General features: G+C 41.0%; 1 protein-coding gene across 1 annotated transcript in view; it reads left to right on the top strand.

The window, feature by feature from the left end:
- Positions 1 to 16,673, top strand: part of csmd3a (CUB and Sushi multiple domains 3a) — a 323,290-nt gene that overhangs the window by 60,843 nt on the left and 245,774 nt on the right. The window contains exon 4 of the mRNA XM_062985995.1: positions 6,842 to 7,036. Within this exon, the coding sequence (XP_062842065.1) occupies positions 6,842 to 7,036 (195 nt within the window). The remainder of the gene's footprint in view (positions 1 to 6,841; positions 7,037 to 16,673) is intronic.

A 16,673-nucleotide genomic window follows, 5' to 3' on the forward strand; every position in this document is an offset into this window, starting at 1 on the left:
AGGCAGTGCAGTTTACAATCCAGGCAGAATAACTACAGGCGGATCCGTAATTACAAACACAGAAACCTCCAGCAAGGTCAGAAACACAAGTGCAAGGACTGAGGAACTCAGATTAACAGTTAAACAAGGTTTGGAAATGTGCAAAAAGCACGACTTTTAAAAAGCCAGAGGAAAATAACAGAATCTGCATGAAAGTGCAAAGTTTGGTCTCGATCACTTATGGCATTTATCCTTATTTATCTCTCTTAATTTCTTATTTTTATTATTAATATTATTAAGAATTATTATTATTATTATGATTCTGTTCTGAGAATTGTCTGAAATGTTAAATGTGTACAGTCCCCTTTGACAGTTTCCCAGTAGTCTCCAGCTAATAGACTTCCAGAATTCATCCATCTCAGCACTTATATTAAACAATCGTGAGATAAAATAAAATAAGGCATAAAATAAACTCTTATCTGCAGCATTTGTTTTGTGCCACTGTGCCATCTGTGAGTCTCATCTGAGGGCAATTATTCACGCCGACTGTTGGTTTACTTTTACAATCATGCTAAATGAGCGCTAATTAGCCAATTAGCCAGTAAGCTAAAATATATGTACTGTCCAATATATCAGCCAATATACCAGGGTAGCGCTGCTCCACAGAGTTTTCTGTGTTCTGTGTTCTGTGGGGCAGCACGGTGACTAAGTGGGTAGCACTGTCGCCTCACAGTGGGTAGCACTTGGGTTCGATACCCAGGTGGGGCGGTCCGGGTCCTTTCTGTGTGGAGTTTGCATGTTCTCCCGTGTCCGCATGGGTTTCCTCCGGGTGCTCCGGTTACCTCCCACAGTCCAAAGACGTGCAGCTGAAGTGAGTTAGAGATACAAAATTGTTCATGACTGTGTTCAATGTAACCTTGTGAACTGATGAATCTTGTGTAGTGAGTAACTACCGTTCCTGTCATGAATGTAACCAAAGTGTAAAACATGACGTTACAATCCTAATAAACAAACAAACAAACAAATTCTCTGTTCTGTGCACCAGGTTCAGTGGATAGTTTTGACAAGGTGCAGGACAGGAGAACTACAGAACTAAAGATGACGCCACCGATAACGTTTTGTTAGTGCAGCTATGATTTTCCTAAGTCTGTCTGGATCAAGAGTTTGGTACATTTACCAAAGGTGTTCTCAGTTCCTGTTAAAAATTTAAAAAATGGGATCTGGGGTTTGCTTAAACTGAGCTATGAACCATGGGATAGGAATAATTTAACTGGGCAAACATTTTAATTTGCCTTTTATTTAAAGTTTTGCAGTGGAAATAAATTAAATACTTGCGATCAGCTTCTAGTGTAAAATGACTATAACTATTACTAACTATACACCAATAAGGCATAACATTATGACCACCTTCCTAATACTGTGTTGCTCCTCCTTTTGCTGGCCCATATGCATTAAGCTGTGATGCTCTGTGTATTCTGACACCTTTCTATCAGAACCAGCATTAACTTCTTTACCAATCTGAGCTAAAGTAGCTCGTCTGTTGGATCGTACCACATGGGCCAGCCTTCGCTCCCCATGTGCATCAATGAGCCTTGGCCGGTTTACCATTGTTCCTTCCTCGGACCACTTTTGATAGATACTGACCCACAAGAGCTGCAGTTTTGGAGATGCTCTGACCCAGTCGTCTAGCCATCACAATTTGGCCCTCGTCAGACTCGCTCGAATCCTCACGCTCGCCCATTTTTCCTGCTTCTAACATCAACTTTGAGGATAAAATGTTCACCTGCTGCCTAATATATCCCCCCCACTAACAGGTGCCGTGATGAAGAGATAATCAGTGTTATTCACTTCACCTGTCAGTGGTCATAATGTTATGCCTGGTCGGTGTATGTTTACTAAAATACACACACATACATATTACATCAAGATGTTATTGATTAATATTCTAATGAAATAAAATGTATTGTACCTATGTGTCTATGCATTTTGTCTATGTGTCCAGACTTCAGGGACACCCTGTACTGCTCATAATAATACCACATGAATTATTTTGGCTTTGACTGAACAGCTTCACCTCAACAACTGATCAATGATTCTTGATAACTATATGGCCAAAAATACACAAACTCTCCTCTTATTGTTTATTCAAAATCAAATTATATTTGATTTCATGGCAGCAGTTTAGGAAAGACCTACAGCGATCCTGTTCCAGCATGATTGTGCCCCTGTGCACAAAGCATGAACCATGAAGACTTTAATAGAGTTTCGTGTTGAGGAACTCCACTGACCTTTCAGAGCTCAGACCTCAACCACTCACCATGGTTGGGATTAATTAAAACATCAATTTCAGGCCCAACATCAGTACCAAATCTTACACATGTGAACGAATTTCGACATTACTATGTTGTTGAAAGTCTTCCTGAGAGAGTACAGGCTGTTAGTGTGGCAACAAGGTGAGCAGAGGTATCAAGCCCCTAATGGCAGTGGTTTATGTGTGGATGTTTAACGACCTCGTGGTTGGGTGTGCACCTTTATGATGGAGTTTAATGATTACATCCTCACCCAAATGAGCCTACAATTGATTAAGACTTAAATTTTACACAGCTGTAACTTGTTAGTGGGATGAAATGACATTTTAAATATTAGACGTGTGCCAGATTTATGTCCTGTGTTGCCAGGTTTAATGTCAAGGCAAGGTGATGAAGCTGAGATGATTCCAACTGATGTAGCTTGAAAAACAAGTTTAAAAAGTATAATAACAACATGGCCATAGTTATGAAGTGAACATAGAGTGTGTTTTTTATCATTTTACATCAGTATATTGCCGTCCTCATAACGGCACCTGTTAGTAGGTGGGATATATTCAGCAGTGAGTGAACATTTTATCCTCAAAGTTGATGTTAGAAGCAGGAAAAATGGGCGAGCGTGAGGATCTGAGCGAGTTTGACGAGGGCCAAATTGTGACGGCTAGACGACTGGGTCAGAGCATCTCCAAAACTGCAGCTCTTGTGGGTCAGTATCTATCAAAAGTGGTCCAAGGAAGGAACAGTGGTAAACCAGGCGACAGGGTCATGGGTGGCCAAGGCTCATTGATGCACGTGGGGAGCGAAGGCTGGCCCGTGTGGTCCGGTCCAACAGACGAGCTACTGTAGCTCAGACTGCTGAAGAAGTTCATGCTGGTTCTGATAGAAAGGTGTTCGAATATACAGAGCATCACAGTTGCAGGGCTGCTTTGGCAGCAAAAGGGGGACCAACACAATATTAGGAAGGTGGTCATAATGCTATGCCTGATCGGTGTAAATATGAAGGTTGCATCAGGAGGGGCATCTGACGTAGAAAAAAAAGCGGGGGGGGGGGGGGGGGGGGGGTGTTAAGGCGAGTAAACATCATGACTTTAATTTGTCTGCAGATACTGAAGGCATCACATCAGCAGGGATGTTATTCCTGCTAACACATGACCTCTTTCTTGACCTGCTCTCCCTCTCAGAACTGTTTCCATTCAGCCGTGATAAAGAACTTTCACACAAGAACTGCCACGGAATCCAAATAGGGTTAGAATTAGGACCCCGACTTGCCCCTAAACCTAATAACTGTTGCACCAACAACAACTGCATCCAATCACTGCTGATAACAAGACATCAAGGTTTCACATCACAGTGGAGAAACTTCGGTCCACTTCTCTCAGCAGAGCTGCTTTAATTTAGCCACAGTGGAGAGCTTTCCAACATCAATTGCTTGTTTGAGGTCTTATCACAGCATCAGGATGGAATTCAAGTGAGGACTCAGACCAGGAAACTCCAAAATCTAGCTTCATTTAGTCCATTTTGGCAAATGGTCAAAGCATGAATCACCAAGGCATCTATCTATCTATCTATCTATCTATCTATCTATCTATCTATCTATCTATCTATCTATCTATCTATCTATCTATCTATCTATCTATCTATCTATCTATCTATCTATCTATCTATCTATTTGCCTGTCTGTCTGTCTGTCTGTCTGTCTGTCTGTCTATCTATTTGCCTGTCTGTCTGTCTGTCTGTCTGTCTGTCTTTCTATCTATTTGTCTGTCTGTCTGTCTGTCTGTCTGTCTGTCTGTCTGTCTGTCTGTCTATCTATCTATCTATCTATCTATCTATCTATCTATCTATCTATCTATCTATCTAACTATCTAACTCTGTCTGTCTATCCATCCATCCATCCATCCATCCATCTATCTATCTGTCTATCTAACTCTGTCTGTTTGTCTATATATCTAGTGTCTGTCTGTCTGCCTGTGTTTCTGCCTATCTATCTATCTATCTATCTATCTATCTATCTATCTATCTATCTATCTATCTATCTATCTATCTATCTATCTATCTATCTATCTATCTATTTGCCTGTCTGTCTGTCTGTCTGTCTATCTATTTGTCTGTCTGTCTGTCTGTCTATCTATTTGCCTGTCTGTCTGTCTGTCTGTCTGTCTGTCTGTCTGTCTGTCTATCTATTTGTCTGTCTGTCTGTCTGTCTGTCTATCTATTTGCCTGTCTGTCTGTCTGTCTGTCTGTCTGTCTATCTATCTATCTATCTATCTATCTATCTATCTATCTATCTATCTATCTATCTATCTAACTATCTAACTATCTAACTCTTTCTGTCTATCCATCCATCCATCCATCCATCTATCTATCTGTCTATCTAACTCTGTCTGTTTGTCTATATATCTAGTGTCTGTCTGTCTGCCTGTGTTTCTGCCTATCTATCTATCTATCTATCTATCTATCTATCTATCTATCTATCTATCTATCTATCTAATGTATGTCTGTCTGTCTGTCTGTCTATCTGTTGGTCTGTATGTCACTATGGACATTGGACATGGATATTTGGATACCCCTTTCCAATTACTGAATTCGTGTGTTTAAGCTACAACAGTTACTTACAGTTAATAAATCAATTATATAAAGACAATTATTTGCTGTTTTACTTTGAAGCAACTGTTTAGGGAAGGCCCTTCTCTGTTCCAGCATGACTGTGCCCAGGTGCACAGAGCAAGTTTTAGAAAGACATGAAGAAAAGCTCAATTTAACAACATACAAATGCTGTCATATGTTGATTGAATGGGCACAAATTCACACAGACATACTTCACAGTCTTCTGAGAAGAGCAGCTGTAGTTCTAGCTGGATGGATCACATAGAGGTCACTGGATGTCCAACCGGCTTATGGTCAGGTGTCCAAATAATTTTGACCACATAGTGTATTTTTGTGTGTTTCTGTTATTTTGTCCATCACCTGTATGAGCACATGTTGAATCTCCAAAAAAAAGATTTGCTCCAAAAAAAAAAAAAAAGCCTCTGCTTTGGTTTCCACTCTGTCTGACCCTGCTACTGTCCGTTTCACCCAATAACTCATTAACCCAGAGCATTCTGGGTCGGAACACTCCTGTCTGCGCGTAACGCTGAAGGATTCTGAAGGATTCTGTGCTAGCATTTTGTTCATTTGCAGCTAATCTGCGCCGAGCGTGCTGGGGGCCGATAAGCCCCAGATGGCACTTTAACATCATTACAGTTATGATCTGCTGATTGCTTCCTTCAGTTTCTCATCATTTCTACTAATTTGTCAAAAGTCTGCAGGAAAAGCCCGGAAAAGCTCATTTGGAAAAAAGAGGAACTTTAAAGTGGTGAAAAATGTGCCATGAACGACTGGAACGGGAGAATTCGATTCCTGGCCTGCTGTTCCAACACAACAATCTATTTTTCTTTGCTTCACACACACATACACACATACACACATACACACACACACACACACACACAGTGTATAGGTGGCATGGTGGCACAGCATGTAATTTGGGTGGCACCATGGGTCCATTGTTCTGATGATCTTGGTTCTTTGTGGTGTTCTTTGGTGACACAATTGGATATGTCTAAATGCTAATACTCACATACCTATGACTGCAGCTATCAGGTGGTGTCCAACTATTCTTATACCTTATAGGCAGTTGTAGCCTAGTGATTAAGGTACTGGACTAAAAATCATGAGGTTGCAGGTTCAAGCCCCACCATCGCCAAGTTGCCACTGTTGGGCCCCTGAGCAAGGCCCTTAACCCTTGATCGCTCAGACAATATACTTTACCAGTACTTTGGATAAAAGCCTCTACCAAATGTCAAATGTAAATACCCTTCAACCCTGAACCACAACTACCTCCAGTTGGTGGGTCAGCAGTGATGGCCGGTCACTGCCCATCTTTTCTGGACTTCCAGCTCAGCTCTTTCCACTTATATCAGAGCCAGTGAGAGGATCTTTCCATTGCCTCCTCAACCTCAAACTTACTCTGTTCAATAAAGACACATTACAGTGGTAGCTCACCAGTTAAGGTACTGGACTAAAAATCATGAGGTTGCCTGTTCAAGCCCCACCATCACCAAGTCACCACTGTTGGGCCCCTGAGCAAAGACCTTAACCCTCAATTGTGTTCATTGTAAGTCGTTTGGATAAACAGCATCTGCTAACTGCTGTAAATGTACATATCACATTTCATATATTATTACTGTATTATTATTAATGGGGAAAACTGTATGGCCAAAAGTAAGTGGACATGCTATTTCACTTTAAAACAGGAGCTTTAATATGATTACCCACCCTTGCAGCTATAACAGCCTCCTTTGGGAAGGTTTTCCACACATTTTGGAGGGATTTCCGACTATCAGTCAAAGGCCTGGCTTTGGTCTAATGGTATGGTGTATTTAAAAGTATGTCTTTATACTTTTGGCTGTAGAGCACATAAAGTTTTAAAAATATTCAAACCAGCGTGAATGTTTCTACTTTTTCTTACACAGTCTCACTCACTCACTGACGAATTCTTTCTGTCTGTCATCCAGAGCTACAGAGCAGTTCCTGTGGAAACCCCGGAGTTCCTGCTAAAGGGATCCTGAACGGCACAAGATTTAACGTGGGGGACAGGATCCAGTACCGGTGTGTACCCGGGTACACACTGGACGGTCACGCCCAGCTGACCTGTGTCTCCAGCACGTCAAACGTAGCTGCGTGGGACTTTCCGGTCCCCATCTGCAGAGGTGAGGCTTCATTTACTACCGGGGTTTGATCTGATCCGGATCTGATCATCGGTTTCCTCCCACAGTCCAGAAACATGCAAGTGAGGTGAACTGGAGATTCATTTTATATGAACATGGCTGTATAACCTTAACTATCAGATTTTAAAGTAGATAGGCTCGGGCAGTTGTAGCCTAGCGGTTAAGGTACTGGACTAGTAATCGAAAGGTCACTGGTTCAAGCCCCACTAGTGCTGGGTCACTACAGTTGGGCCCTTAAGCAAGGCCCTTAACCCTTAATTGCTTAGATAATATACTGTTTTGTAGGTAAGTCGCTTTGGATAAAAGCATCAACTAAATGCCATAAATGTAAATGTACTGCTAAGATCTGGGGATCCAGGGTTCGAATCTCAGTGGTGCTATCAGCCGGTCGGGCGTCTGCATGGACGTGATTGCTTAATGGCCGAAACAGCCTAGGCTTTGGTCAGTACCGGTCTCAGGTTCCACCTTGACCAGCTGATCATTGAGCTTTTGGCATGACTGGGTATAGCAGTTGTAGCCTAGTGGTTAGGGTACTGGACTAGTAATCGAAAGGTCGCTGGTTCAAGCCCCTCCTCTGCCAGGTTGCTACTGTTGGGCCCTTGAGCAAGGCCCCTAACCCTCAATTGCTTAGATAACAGTAATATACCGTCACAGTGCTGTAAGTCGCTGTTGTCTGTTTCTGCCTTTCACCCAATGAATCAGACCCACCGTGACCCTGACCAGGATAAAGCCGTGGTAAAACAGACAATGATTTATACAGGTTAATGTAAGTGTTTCCATCTCGTTCCTGGCTGTTCAGGTTCCACTGCACTGTTTTATTAACTCTGAGTAAACAGTCTAGACAGACATAATGACTGACGTCTGTACTGGTGAGTTCTGCTTCTCTGCACGTGTGTCTGACGTTATGAATAATGTATAACTCGCTTTAATCTTGTGCTCGGAGTTCTTTTATGTTTGATGTTGAGAACTCCGGAGAAGAGGATTAGATAGTGTGTGGCCTTTCAAAACCACAAGTACATTTATATAAATAAATAAATAAATAAACTGAGAGAGACACTTAACACTGTGTAATATAACATACATATTTCATGTAGCTTTTAAAGACTTTGGGTGGTGATTGTAAATGTTAGCTGACGTGTTTTGATAGCAGTAGTGTGAGCATTTGATTCATACCATTATCTAAGTAGCTCAACAAGACCTGGAATTGACGAGTTTCCTTTAAATTCAGAGAGAAAAACGTGAAACTATTAAATGTAATAGTTGGTAAGCAGTGTTGTTTTACTTGCTTGTTAAGGGTGTGTTATATTTAATAATTCTACATGTTTACATGTATGTACATGATATATGCTGTGAATTGTGCAGAGTCATATTTTACATGACAGATTTAATACATAATCATGCCAAATTTCTTTGTCAGTTTTTATCAGTGTTTTAATTCTTTTACACCACCCTGACCCACACAGACCCTCGCCATTTACATTTATGGCATTTAGGGCATTTAGCAGACACTTTCATCCAAAGCAACTTACAATCTTCACTGGATATGTGCCCAACAGTGGCAACTTGGTGGTGGGGCTTGAACTCGCAGCCTGATTCTGATTACTGGACTAGTGGGCAGCATGGTGGCTCGGGGGGTAGCACTGTCGCCTCACAGCAAGAAGGTCCTGGGTTTAATTCCCAGGTGGACTGGTTTGGGTCCTTTCTGTGTGGAGTTTGCATGTTCTCCCTGTGTCTGTGTGGGTTTCCTTCGGGAGCTCCGGTTTTCTCCAACAGTCCAAAACATGCAAGTGAGGTGAATTGGAGATACATTGGTGACTGTGTTTGACATTAAAACCTTAATCCGAACCTTAAAATCCTAATAAAATAAAAATAAATATCCGCTGAGCTACCACAGCCCTTCGCCACCTTGTTGCAACCCTGTTTCCATTCATTTAGCCAAACTTTAGGACTTTCCTTCTCTTTGCATCTCAGTGCACGAGCCTCATGATAAGTACAAAAGTAGTCAGTGAAAAAGGGTTCCGCTAAGGGCTGCACGCAGGTGGCGTGAGCAGCAATATACCGACCTCCATTGCAATCAGTGATGCCCCAGCAGGGAAAGACAAATTGACTACACTAAATCGGGAGAAAATGCATAAATAACGATCGTCAAAGCATACACAATATTCCATGATGTTTTAGACTGCATGGTTTGAGGATTAGTGTGACTGAGAAGGACTCTACGGGCGGTATTATCCACTGTTCGTCATGTATCATGTTCAGAAATTCCAAAATCTCGGATTATAAAAACACACGCTGGAGGTTTGAACACAAAAAGCAAAAATAAAATATTGTTTTTTGATGACTGTGTTAAATCTGAAGGCCTGTCAGAGCTGGTGGAGACACAAACACAGTAACCTCGCTATCACTGAATCAATCTGTAACAAAATGAAACATGTAAGAGAGAAGTGACACCAGCACGGAGAGAAAAAAACAGCCAGCTGGGATAAAAACATAATTTTAGGGATTTATAGGGGGGATGTTCAGTATGATACCAGAGCCACATAAGAAGTGTGAAGGTTGGAGGATCCAGGTAAACCAGAAAAGTTAGAAATGCCTGAAAAATATAATAGTGGGACGGAGGCTCAACAATTTTAGGGAGGCACGGTGGCTCAGTGGGTAGCACTGTCGCCTCACAGCATGAAGGTCCTGAGTTTGATCCCCAGGTGGGGCGGTCCGGGTCCTTTCTGTGTAGAGTTTTCATGTTCTCCCCGTGTCTCCCTGAGTGGGTTTCCTCCGGGAGCTCCGGTTTCCTCCCACAGTCTAAAGATGTGCAAGTGAGGTGAATTGGAGATACAAAATTGTCCATGACTGTGTTTTATATTAAAAACTTGAACTGATGAATCTTGTGTAATGAGTAACTACTGTCCCTGTCATGAATGTAACCAAAGTGTAAAACATGACAATAAAAACCTAATAAATATAAATCAACAATTTTATTTTGGCTACAGGGTGTTCAAATATGTGCAACTGTGTGTTTCGTTATTTAAAATCCATTTTACAGATGCTAGGAGGAGCAGTGTTCCTCGCCCCAGTGTTCCTTTTTAATGCCTCTGCTAATGGACCTAAAAAAAAGATGTGTTTGGAAGTGATGGACATGTTTTTATATATGCTGAACCACACCTTTTTTATCTCAGCCCTGGACGTGAACCCTTTTCTGAATGGCACAAGGTTCCCAACACTGGCAGACGCTCTTTTGATCTCAGTTCCTCTGAGAATCGTCTTTTTTTTCTCTTAATCTAAGAACATCCACACGTCCTCGTCAGTCCAAATCCTCGTCTGTCCTACCAATGGGTCTTGTATTTTAAAGTCCAAATAAAACCACAACGGGGGAATAACTCTCATATGAACTAAATACGAGGGTTCTTCAAAAAGTTTCTGCACTTTTTAAAACTCTATTTAAAAATTTTCTCCTCTAATCTGGTTGTAATCAATTACCCTGATTGTGTTATGCTTCACCTCTACCGATACAACCCTCCACTGCTGACTGAGGAGCTTCACAACTCACACACGCCCCCTCCGACACGTGTGCAGCACCGACTGCATCTTTTCACCTGCACGAGGCGAGTTCATATGCGGATCAGCTTTGTGTACAGAGAGCCACACCCTGATCAGCATTATTCTTCAGCTCTGTGCAGGCTCCAAAAATTAACAGCAGAGGTCGGAATTGCACCATTTATGAGGAACCCTGGTCCAGCTTGTCCCGCCCTACGAACGACATCCAATCATTGTTCATGTAGCCGCCCAGCCCAGCTGGATGGCAGAGCTGAGATTCAATACGATGTATTCGAAATCCCAGCTCTGGTGTGCTAGCGTGTTTTACCGCTGCGCCACCTGAGCGGCATCATCGTACCAAAATTTTAACGCCATCAGCATTGAGCGCGTAGCAACTGATGCAGCGCTGCTTTCACTTCATCAGCACATGAAAATCTTCATCCCCTTGAAGCTTCTTTGAGCGTCCAAATAGGTGGAAATCAGATGGAGCTAAATCCGGACTATAAGTTTCTATCAGCCTCTCAGACATGATTAATTACTACTCCTCCTAACTTTTTGAAGAAACCTCGTATATAGTAATAAAACAAAACAAAAAAAGCTAATTAAAATGACAGGAAAAGCAGTAAGGAAAAAGTGGGTCTTTAGCTGTTTTCTGAACTGATCAGTAGTGATGGACACATGCCTCAATAAATCACCGGTCAGGATTGGAACGACTACAACCAAGTTTCCTCCAGGGCAGAAAGAATGGAGACTGTTCCTCTCTGGTCGTCTGTCCTTGGCTCTGTAACAAGTGCGTAATCCGTCACTGATTCGAAGCCAGACGGTCCGCGAGTTTGACTGAGCAGCTCTGAAACGTTTCCATATAAAATATTAAGACGATTTGCCCGATCTCAGCTGGGCTTTGCATGTCACCAGCTCGTGTCTGCTCCAACATGACAAGATTCACTTCTGCTTCCACCAAGTGAGGTTATCCGCACCCGCCTCCTCGCTCACACTGCGTCCGAGTCTTAAGACATCTAGATCAAACCTGTCACCGCTTACGAGCTGTTTGTCTGTGAGTAAAGTTGAGACGAACATGAATATTGAAAAGTCCGGCATGAAAACGTAATGTAGAATGGTGAGGACATTGTCATTTAATTGTCATTGGCAAAGTCTGCCTTCTTCCAGCTTCGAAAGGTCACCCGTTTGCGTCCGTTCCTTTCGTTTAAAGCTGCTGAGACCCTGGTACATGCCTTTGTCACTTCCAAACTCGACTATTGTAATTCTCTCCTGTATGGACTTCCTTCAAAATCCCTCCGAGCCTTGCAGATTGCTCAGAATGCTGCTGCCCGAGTACTGACCCGGTCAAAAAAACATGAACACATCACCCCGGTACTTGAACAACTCCATTGGCTCCCTGTCAAAAAACGTATCCAATATAAAATTTTAGTGCTCGCTTTCAAGGCACTTCATGGTCTGGCTCCCTTGTATCTGGCTGATCTTTTACATCGCTATGTCCCTTCCCGCAGGCTAAGATCGTTTGATGCTGGTCTCCTTGTTATACCTAGGTTTAGGTTGACCACCATGGGTGGTAGATCATTTAGTGTTGCTGCCCCGACACTGTGGAACTCTCTTCCTCTCCCTCTTCGTCTCTCTTCCTCTCTCTCTGAGTTTAAATCTCTTCTTAAAACGTTCTTGTTTACTCAACACTTTCATTGTCGTGTTTCTATTTGATTTTTTTTTCTTGACTGTAATTACTTTGTGAAGCGTCCTTGGGTATTATGAAAGGCGCTATATAAGTTGAATGTATTATTATTATTATTATTATTTAAAAGGAGAAATTTTAAGGTTGCTAATTCAGGAGCTGCAGGCTGTTCATGATTGTCAGATTTAAAAAGTTTGTGTTTTACTTACCACATTTTATCAGGAACTGTACTGAAATAAGCTTAGTATTGTGTAGTTCAGGTCAAAAAACACACTGGACGTTCACTTGTGAGGGACTGTCATGAAATCTTTGGTATTTTATTGATTTCAGCTGCTAAATTACTGGAATATGTAATATTTTATAAGATAAAATACTTTATATCCTAATTATGTTCTATTATAAATTCTGCTGTATCAAAAATACAACCCCAAATCAGAAAAAGTTGGGACAGCATGGAAAATGCAAATAATAGGTGAGTTCCTTACATTTACTTTGACTTTTATTTGATTACAGACAGGATGAACCTGAGATATTTCATGTTTTTTTTTTTTCTGCTCAACTTAATTTCATTTATTAATAAACATCAATTCCTGCATTTCAGGCCAGTTGGGACAGTAAAGCGTTTACCACTTTGTAATGTTGCTGTTCCTTTTCACCACACTTATAAAAGACGTTTTGGCACCGATGAGATCAAGTGATTTAGTGTTTCAGCTTTTATTTTGTCCCGTTGTTCCTGCAAACACGTCTTAAGATGTGCAGCAGTACGGGGTCGTCGTTGTCGCGTTTTTCATTTTAAAATTCTCCACACATTCTTTATTGGGGACAGGTCAGGACTGCAGGCAGGCCAGTCCAGTACCCGTACCCTCTTCTACCGCAGCCATGAATTCATTCTGACCACAATGCACGTTTCCACTGTGTGATGGTCCGTCCTAGATGCCTCAGAGCCCAGAGAAGTCGACGCCGCTTCTGGACATGGACATGGTTAACATAAGGCTTCTTGTAGACAGTGTCACCCATGATTCACTAGCTTAGAATTCATAGCAGAATGTATATATGTTTTTGGGTGGTTCTTGGTGAAAGACCACTGTTCTTTAATTTTCTTTACATTTAAATTAATCTTACATTCAGGGTGCAGCAGTTACCGCAGATGAATGAAATATGTTAGACAGTGAGAGCAGTTCGAACAGAACGCCGTTATAAATAACTGAGGTGTTATAATTGAGTCGATATCAGCTGGTAAATTAAAGCAACATGACGCTGAAAAACAAAGCGAACGCTACGCAGACACAACAGTCTGATATATCTGATATTTACACACGGATTTGTCAATATGTTGAAATAATGACTTGGCTCGGTTTTAAATAATGTAGAATTTAAAGATTAGGGCTGGAGGACTTAAGTTCTGAATCCATAGATGTCTTACATTTAAATTGGTCCTCCTACCAGCAGATTTGGTCTCATTTTATACAAGTTGGTTTGTTACTTGTTAAATTATGTATTTATTTGCACACACCACTAATCAGCACACCTTTTTAAAGGCTAACAGCTCAACCACTGCTGCTTTATTTATTATGAAGCCAAAGTGAACCTGCGGGTGTACAGAAGAATCTTAAATACATTTAAACAACTGCTGACAGGAGCCAAATCAATAAGTTAAAATATGAAGCTTTTGCCATGTAGTTTGGAGCATGTGTTTCATTTTAGATCATTCATTTGTACACCTATTGGCAGTAGGTGTGGCTAAAACACTTAAACTCATTATTTGGCCATAGAGTGTATTTTAATGTCCAGGTCTGTTTTATTACAACCCCAAATCAAAAAAGGTTGGGACAGTATGGAAAATGCAAATGAAATAAAAATGCAGTGTTCCTTACATTTACTTTTATTTGATGTCAGACAGGATGAACCTGAGATATTTCATGTTTTATCTGCTCAACTTCATTTCATTTATTAATAAACATCCATTCCTGCATTTCAGGCCTGCAACACATTTACAATAATGAGGTGAAACAACTAAATAATGATGTGATTTTAAATAGGTGATGTCAACAAGACAATGCAAAACCAGGCATAGCTGCGGAAGAAGAGGGTACGTGTACTGGACTGGCCTGCCTGCAGTCCTGACCTGTTCTCAATAGAGAATGTGTGGAGAATTTTTAAACGAAAAATGCAACAACGACGACCCCGTGCTGCTGCACATCTTAAGATGTGTTTGCAAGAAGAATGGGACAAAGTAAAAGCTGAAACACTAAATTAAAGTATCCTCGGAGCCAAAACGTGTGGTGAAAAGAAACGGCAACATTACAAAGTGGTAAATGCTTTACTGTCCCAACTGGCCTGAAATGCAGGAATGGATGTTTATTAATAAATGAAATGAAGTCGAGCAGATAAAACATGAAATATCTCAGGTTCATCCTGTCTAACATCAAATAAAAGTCAAAGTAAATGTAAGAAACTCTGTGTTTTTTTTATTATTTAGATTTTCCATGCTGTCCCAACTTTTTCTGATTTGGGGTTGTACATTACTGACTAATTTTATTTCTTTCTTTTCCTTTTTTTTATGAAATATAAGTATCATGAATGGACGTTGGTGATGGCCAAGACCTGAACATCTTGGGTACAATTCTAATGCTTACGACTCTCTCATGTTCTTATAATACATTATTATAGCTGAACATAATTCCTGCAGCTTTCATTTGTGTATTTGCACCTTGGTCAATATCCATGACTTACCATCCATCTACTTACCGGCGGGGTTTGTTGATAAAAAATATCAAGTTTGATTAGCTCTCCACACGACCCCCTGTGCTAATGAAGTATTGCATATTAGACTTATTGATTTCCTGAGATACGATTTATCTCGTGCTGTGAAATCACAAAGCATTTCAGTGCTACACCACAAATTACACACACTTTGTATCTCCACAATCAAGACTAGATCAGTTTAGCAATATCGCAGGTTATCAAACGGCTATTTGTTCTGAATGATCCTCATGACACTGGGCTCTCAGCCTGCATCGCATTCGGACAGAGCCATTTCTGTATAAACTGACAGATTGAGTCCTTGACTCGAGAGAATAGTTTAGTGGGATTTATGACCTTGCTTGTAGTAATGGATCTGCATTGGCTCTGTCTTTCTCTGTAATAATATTTTATGAGTTGCCAAGTCGGAATGGAAAATAATTGAGTCTGCATGCATACAGATCCGTGACCCGCCGACTTTGAATGCTAATTTAATAAAGTCAAATATGTTTATAGACTGAGATTTACAGTTAGTGAGGATTCATTCGGACATTTGGGTTTGTTTTATGCCCCGCCTGGCAACACATAAGATAAGAGCTGTCTGATAAAAGCTAAGAGAGATGAACAGCGAGTTATATCGCTGGTTTATACGTGACATATAAAATCCTAATTCAAAATCTACAGGCTTCACAGGCGCATGAAACCAAGACAAATAGCGGTAGAAGAACGGGCCGTGCCCTTAGGAAAATTACATCAGGGCCATAGGATGCCACTGTTCCATCAAGTCATTTCATTAAACTTAAATGATTAATTGTAATTAGACACCCGTCCTAATTAAAGAGTTCAGGTGTTTCAGCCACACCTACTGTAATTGTGTATTAAAGTGTGTATGAACTTATAACATGTGTCAACTGTCAGGTTTATATATTATATATTATTTAGTGTGTGCTATTATGTAAAGAGCATGTTTAGATTCAGAAACATAAGGTATTAAGAACAGCCGAACTTACACAGCCAAGCAGAAAATCCAACCTCACAGATTGGTGTGTAAAATAGATTATATAAATATACTGTAGATGTTTCAAAAAGCTAATCTTACCTATTCACAAACTGTATTTTTTTAATTATAGCATATATACAGTATATTACAGTATATGGGTATAATCACTGTACACTATATGGCTAAAAGTACACTGACCAGGCATAACATTGTGAGCACTGAGAGGTGAAGTGAATAACACTGATTATCTCTTCATCACGGTACCTGTTAGTAGGTGGGATATATTAAGCAGCAAGTGAACATTTTACCCTCTAAGTTGATGTTAGAAGCAGGAAAGGCGTGGCAGGGCGAGCATGATGATTTGAGCGAGTTTGACGAGGGCCAGATTGTGATGGCTAGACGACTGGGTCAGAGCATCTCCAAAACTGCAGCTCTTGTAGGGTGTTCCTGGTCTGCAGTGGTCAGTATCTATCAACAGTGGTCGAAGGAAGGAACAGTGGTAAACTGGCGACAGGGTCATGGGCGGCCAAGGCTCATTGATGCATGTATGGGAGCAAAGGCTGGCCTGTGTGGTCCAATCCAACAAACGAGTTACTGTAGCTCAAATGCTGAAGAAGTTAATGCTGGTTCTGATAGAAAGGTGTCAGAATACACAGAGCATC

The sequence above is a fragment of the Trichomycterus rosablanca genome, chromosome 23 (assembly GCF_030014385.1).
Source record: "Trichomycterus rosablanca isolate fTriRos1 chromosome 23, fTriRos1.hap1, whole genome shotgun sequence".
NCBI classification, from domain to species: domain Eukaryota; kingdom Metazoa; phylum Chordata; class Actinopteri; order Siluriformes; family Trichomycteridae; genus Trichomycterus; species Trichomycterus rosablanca.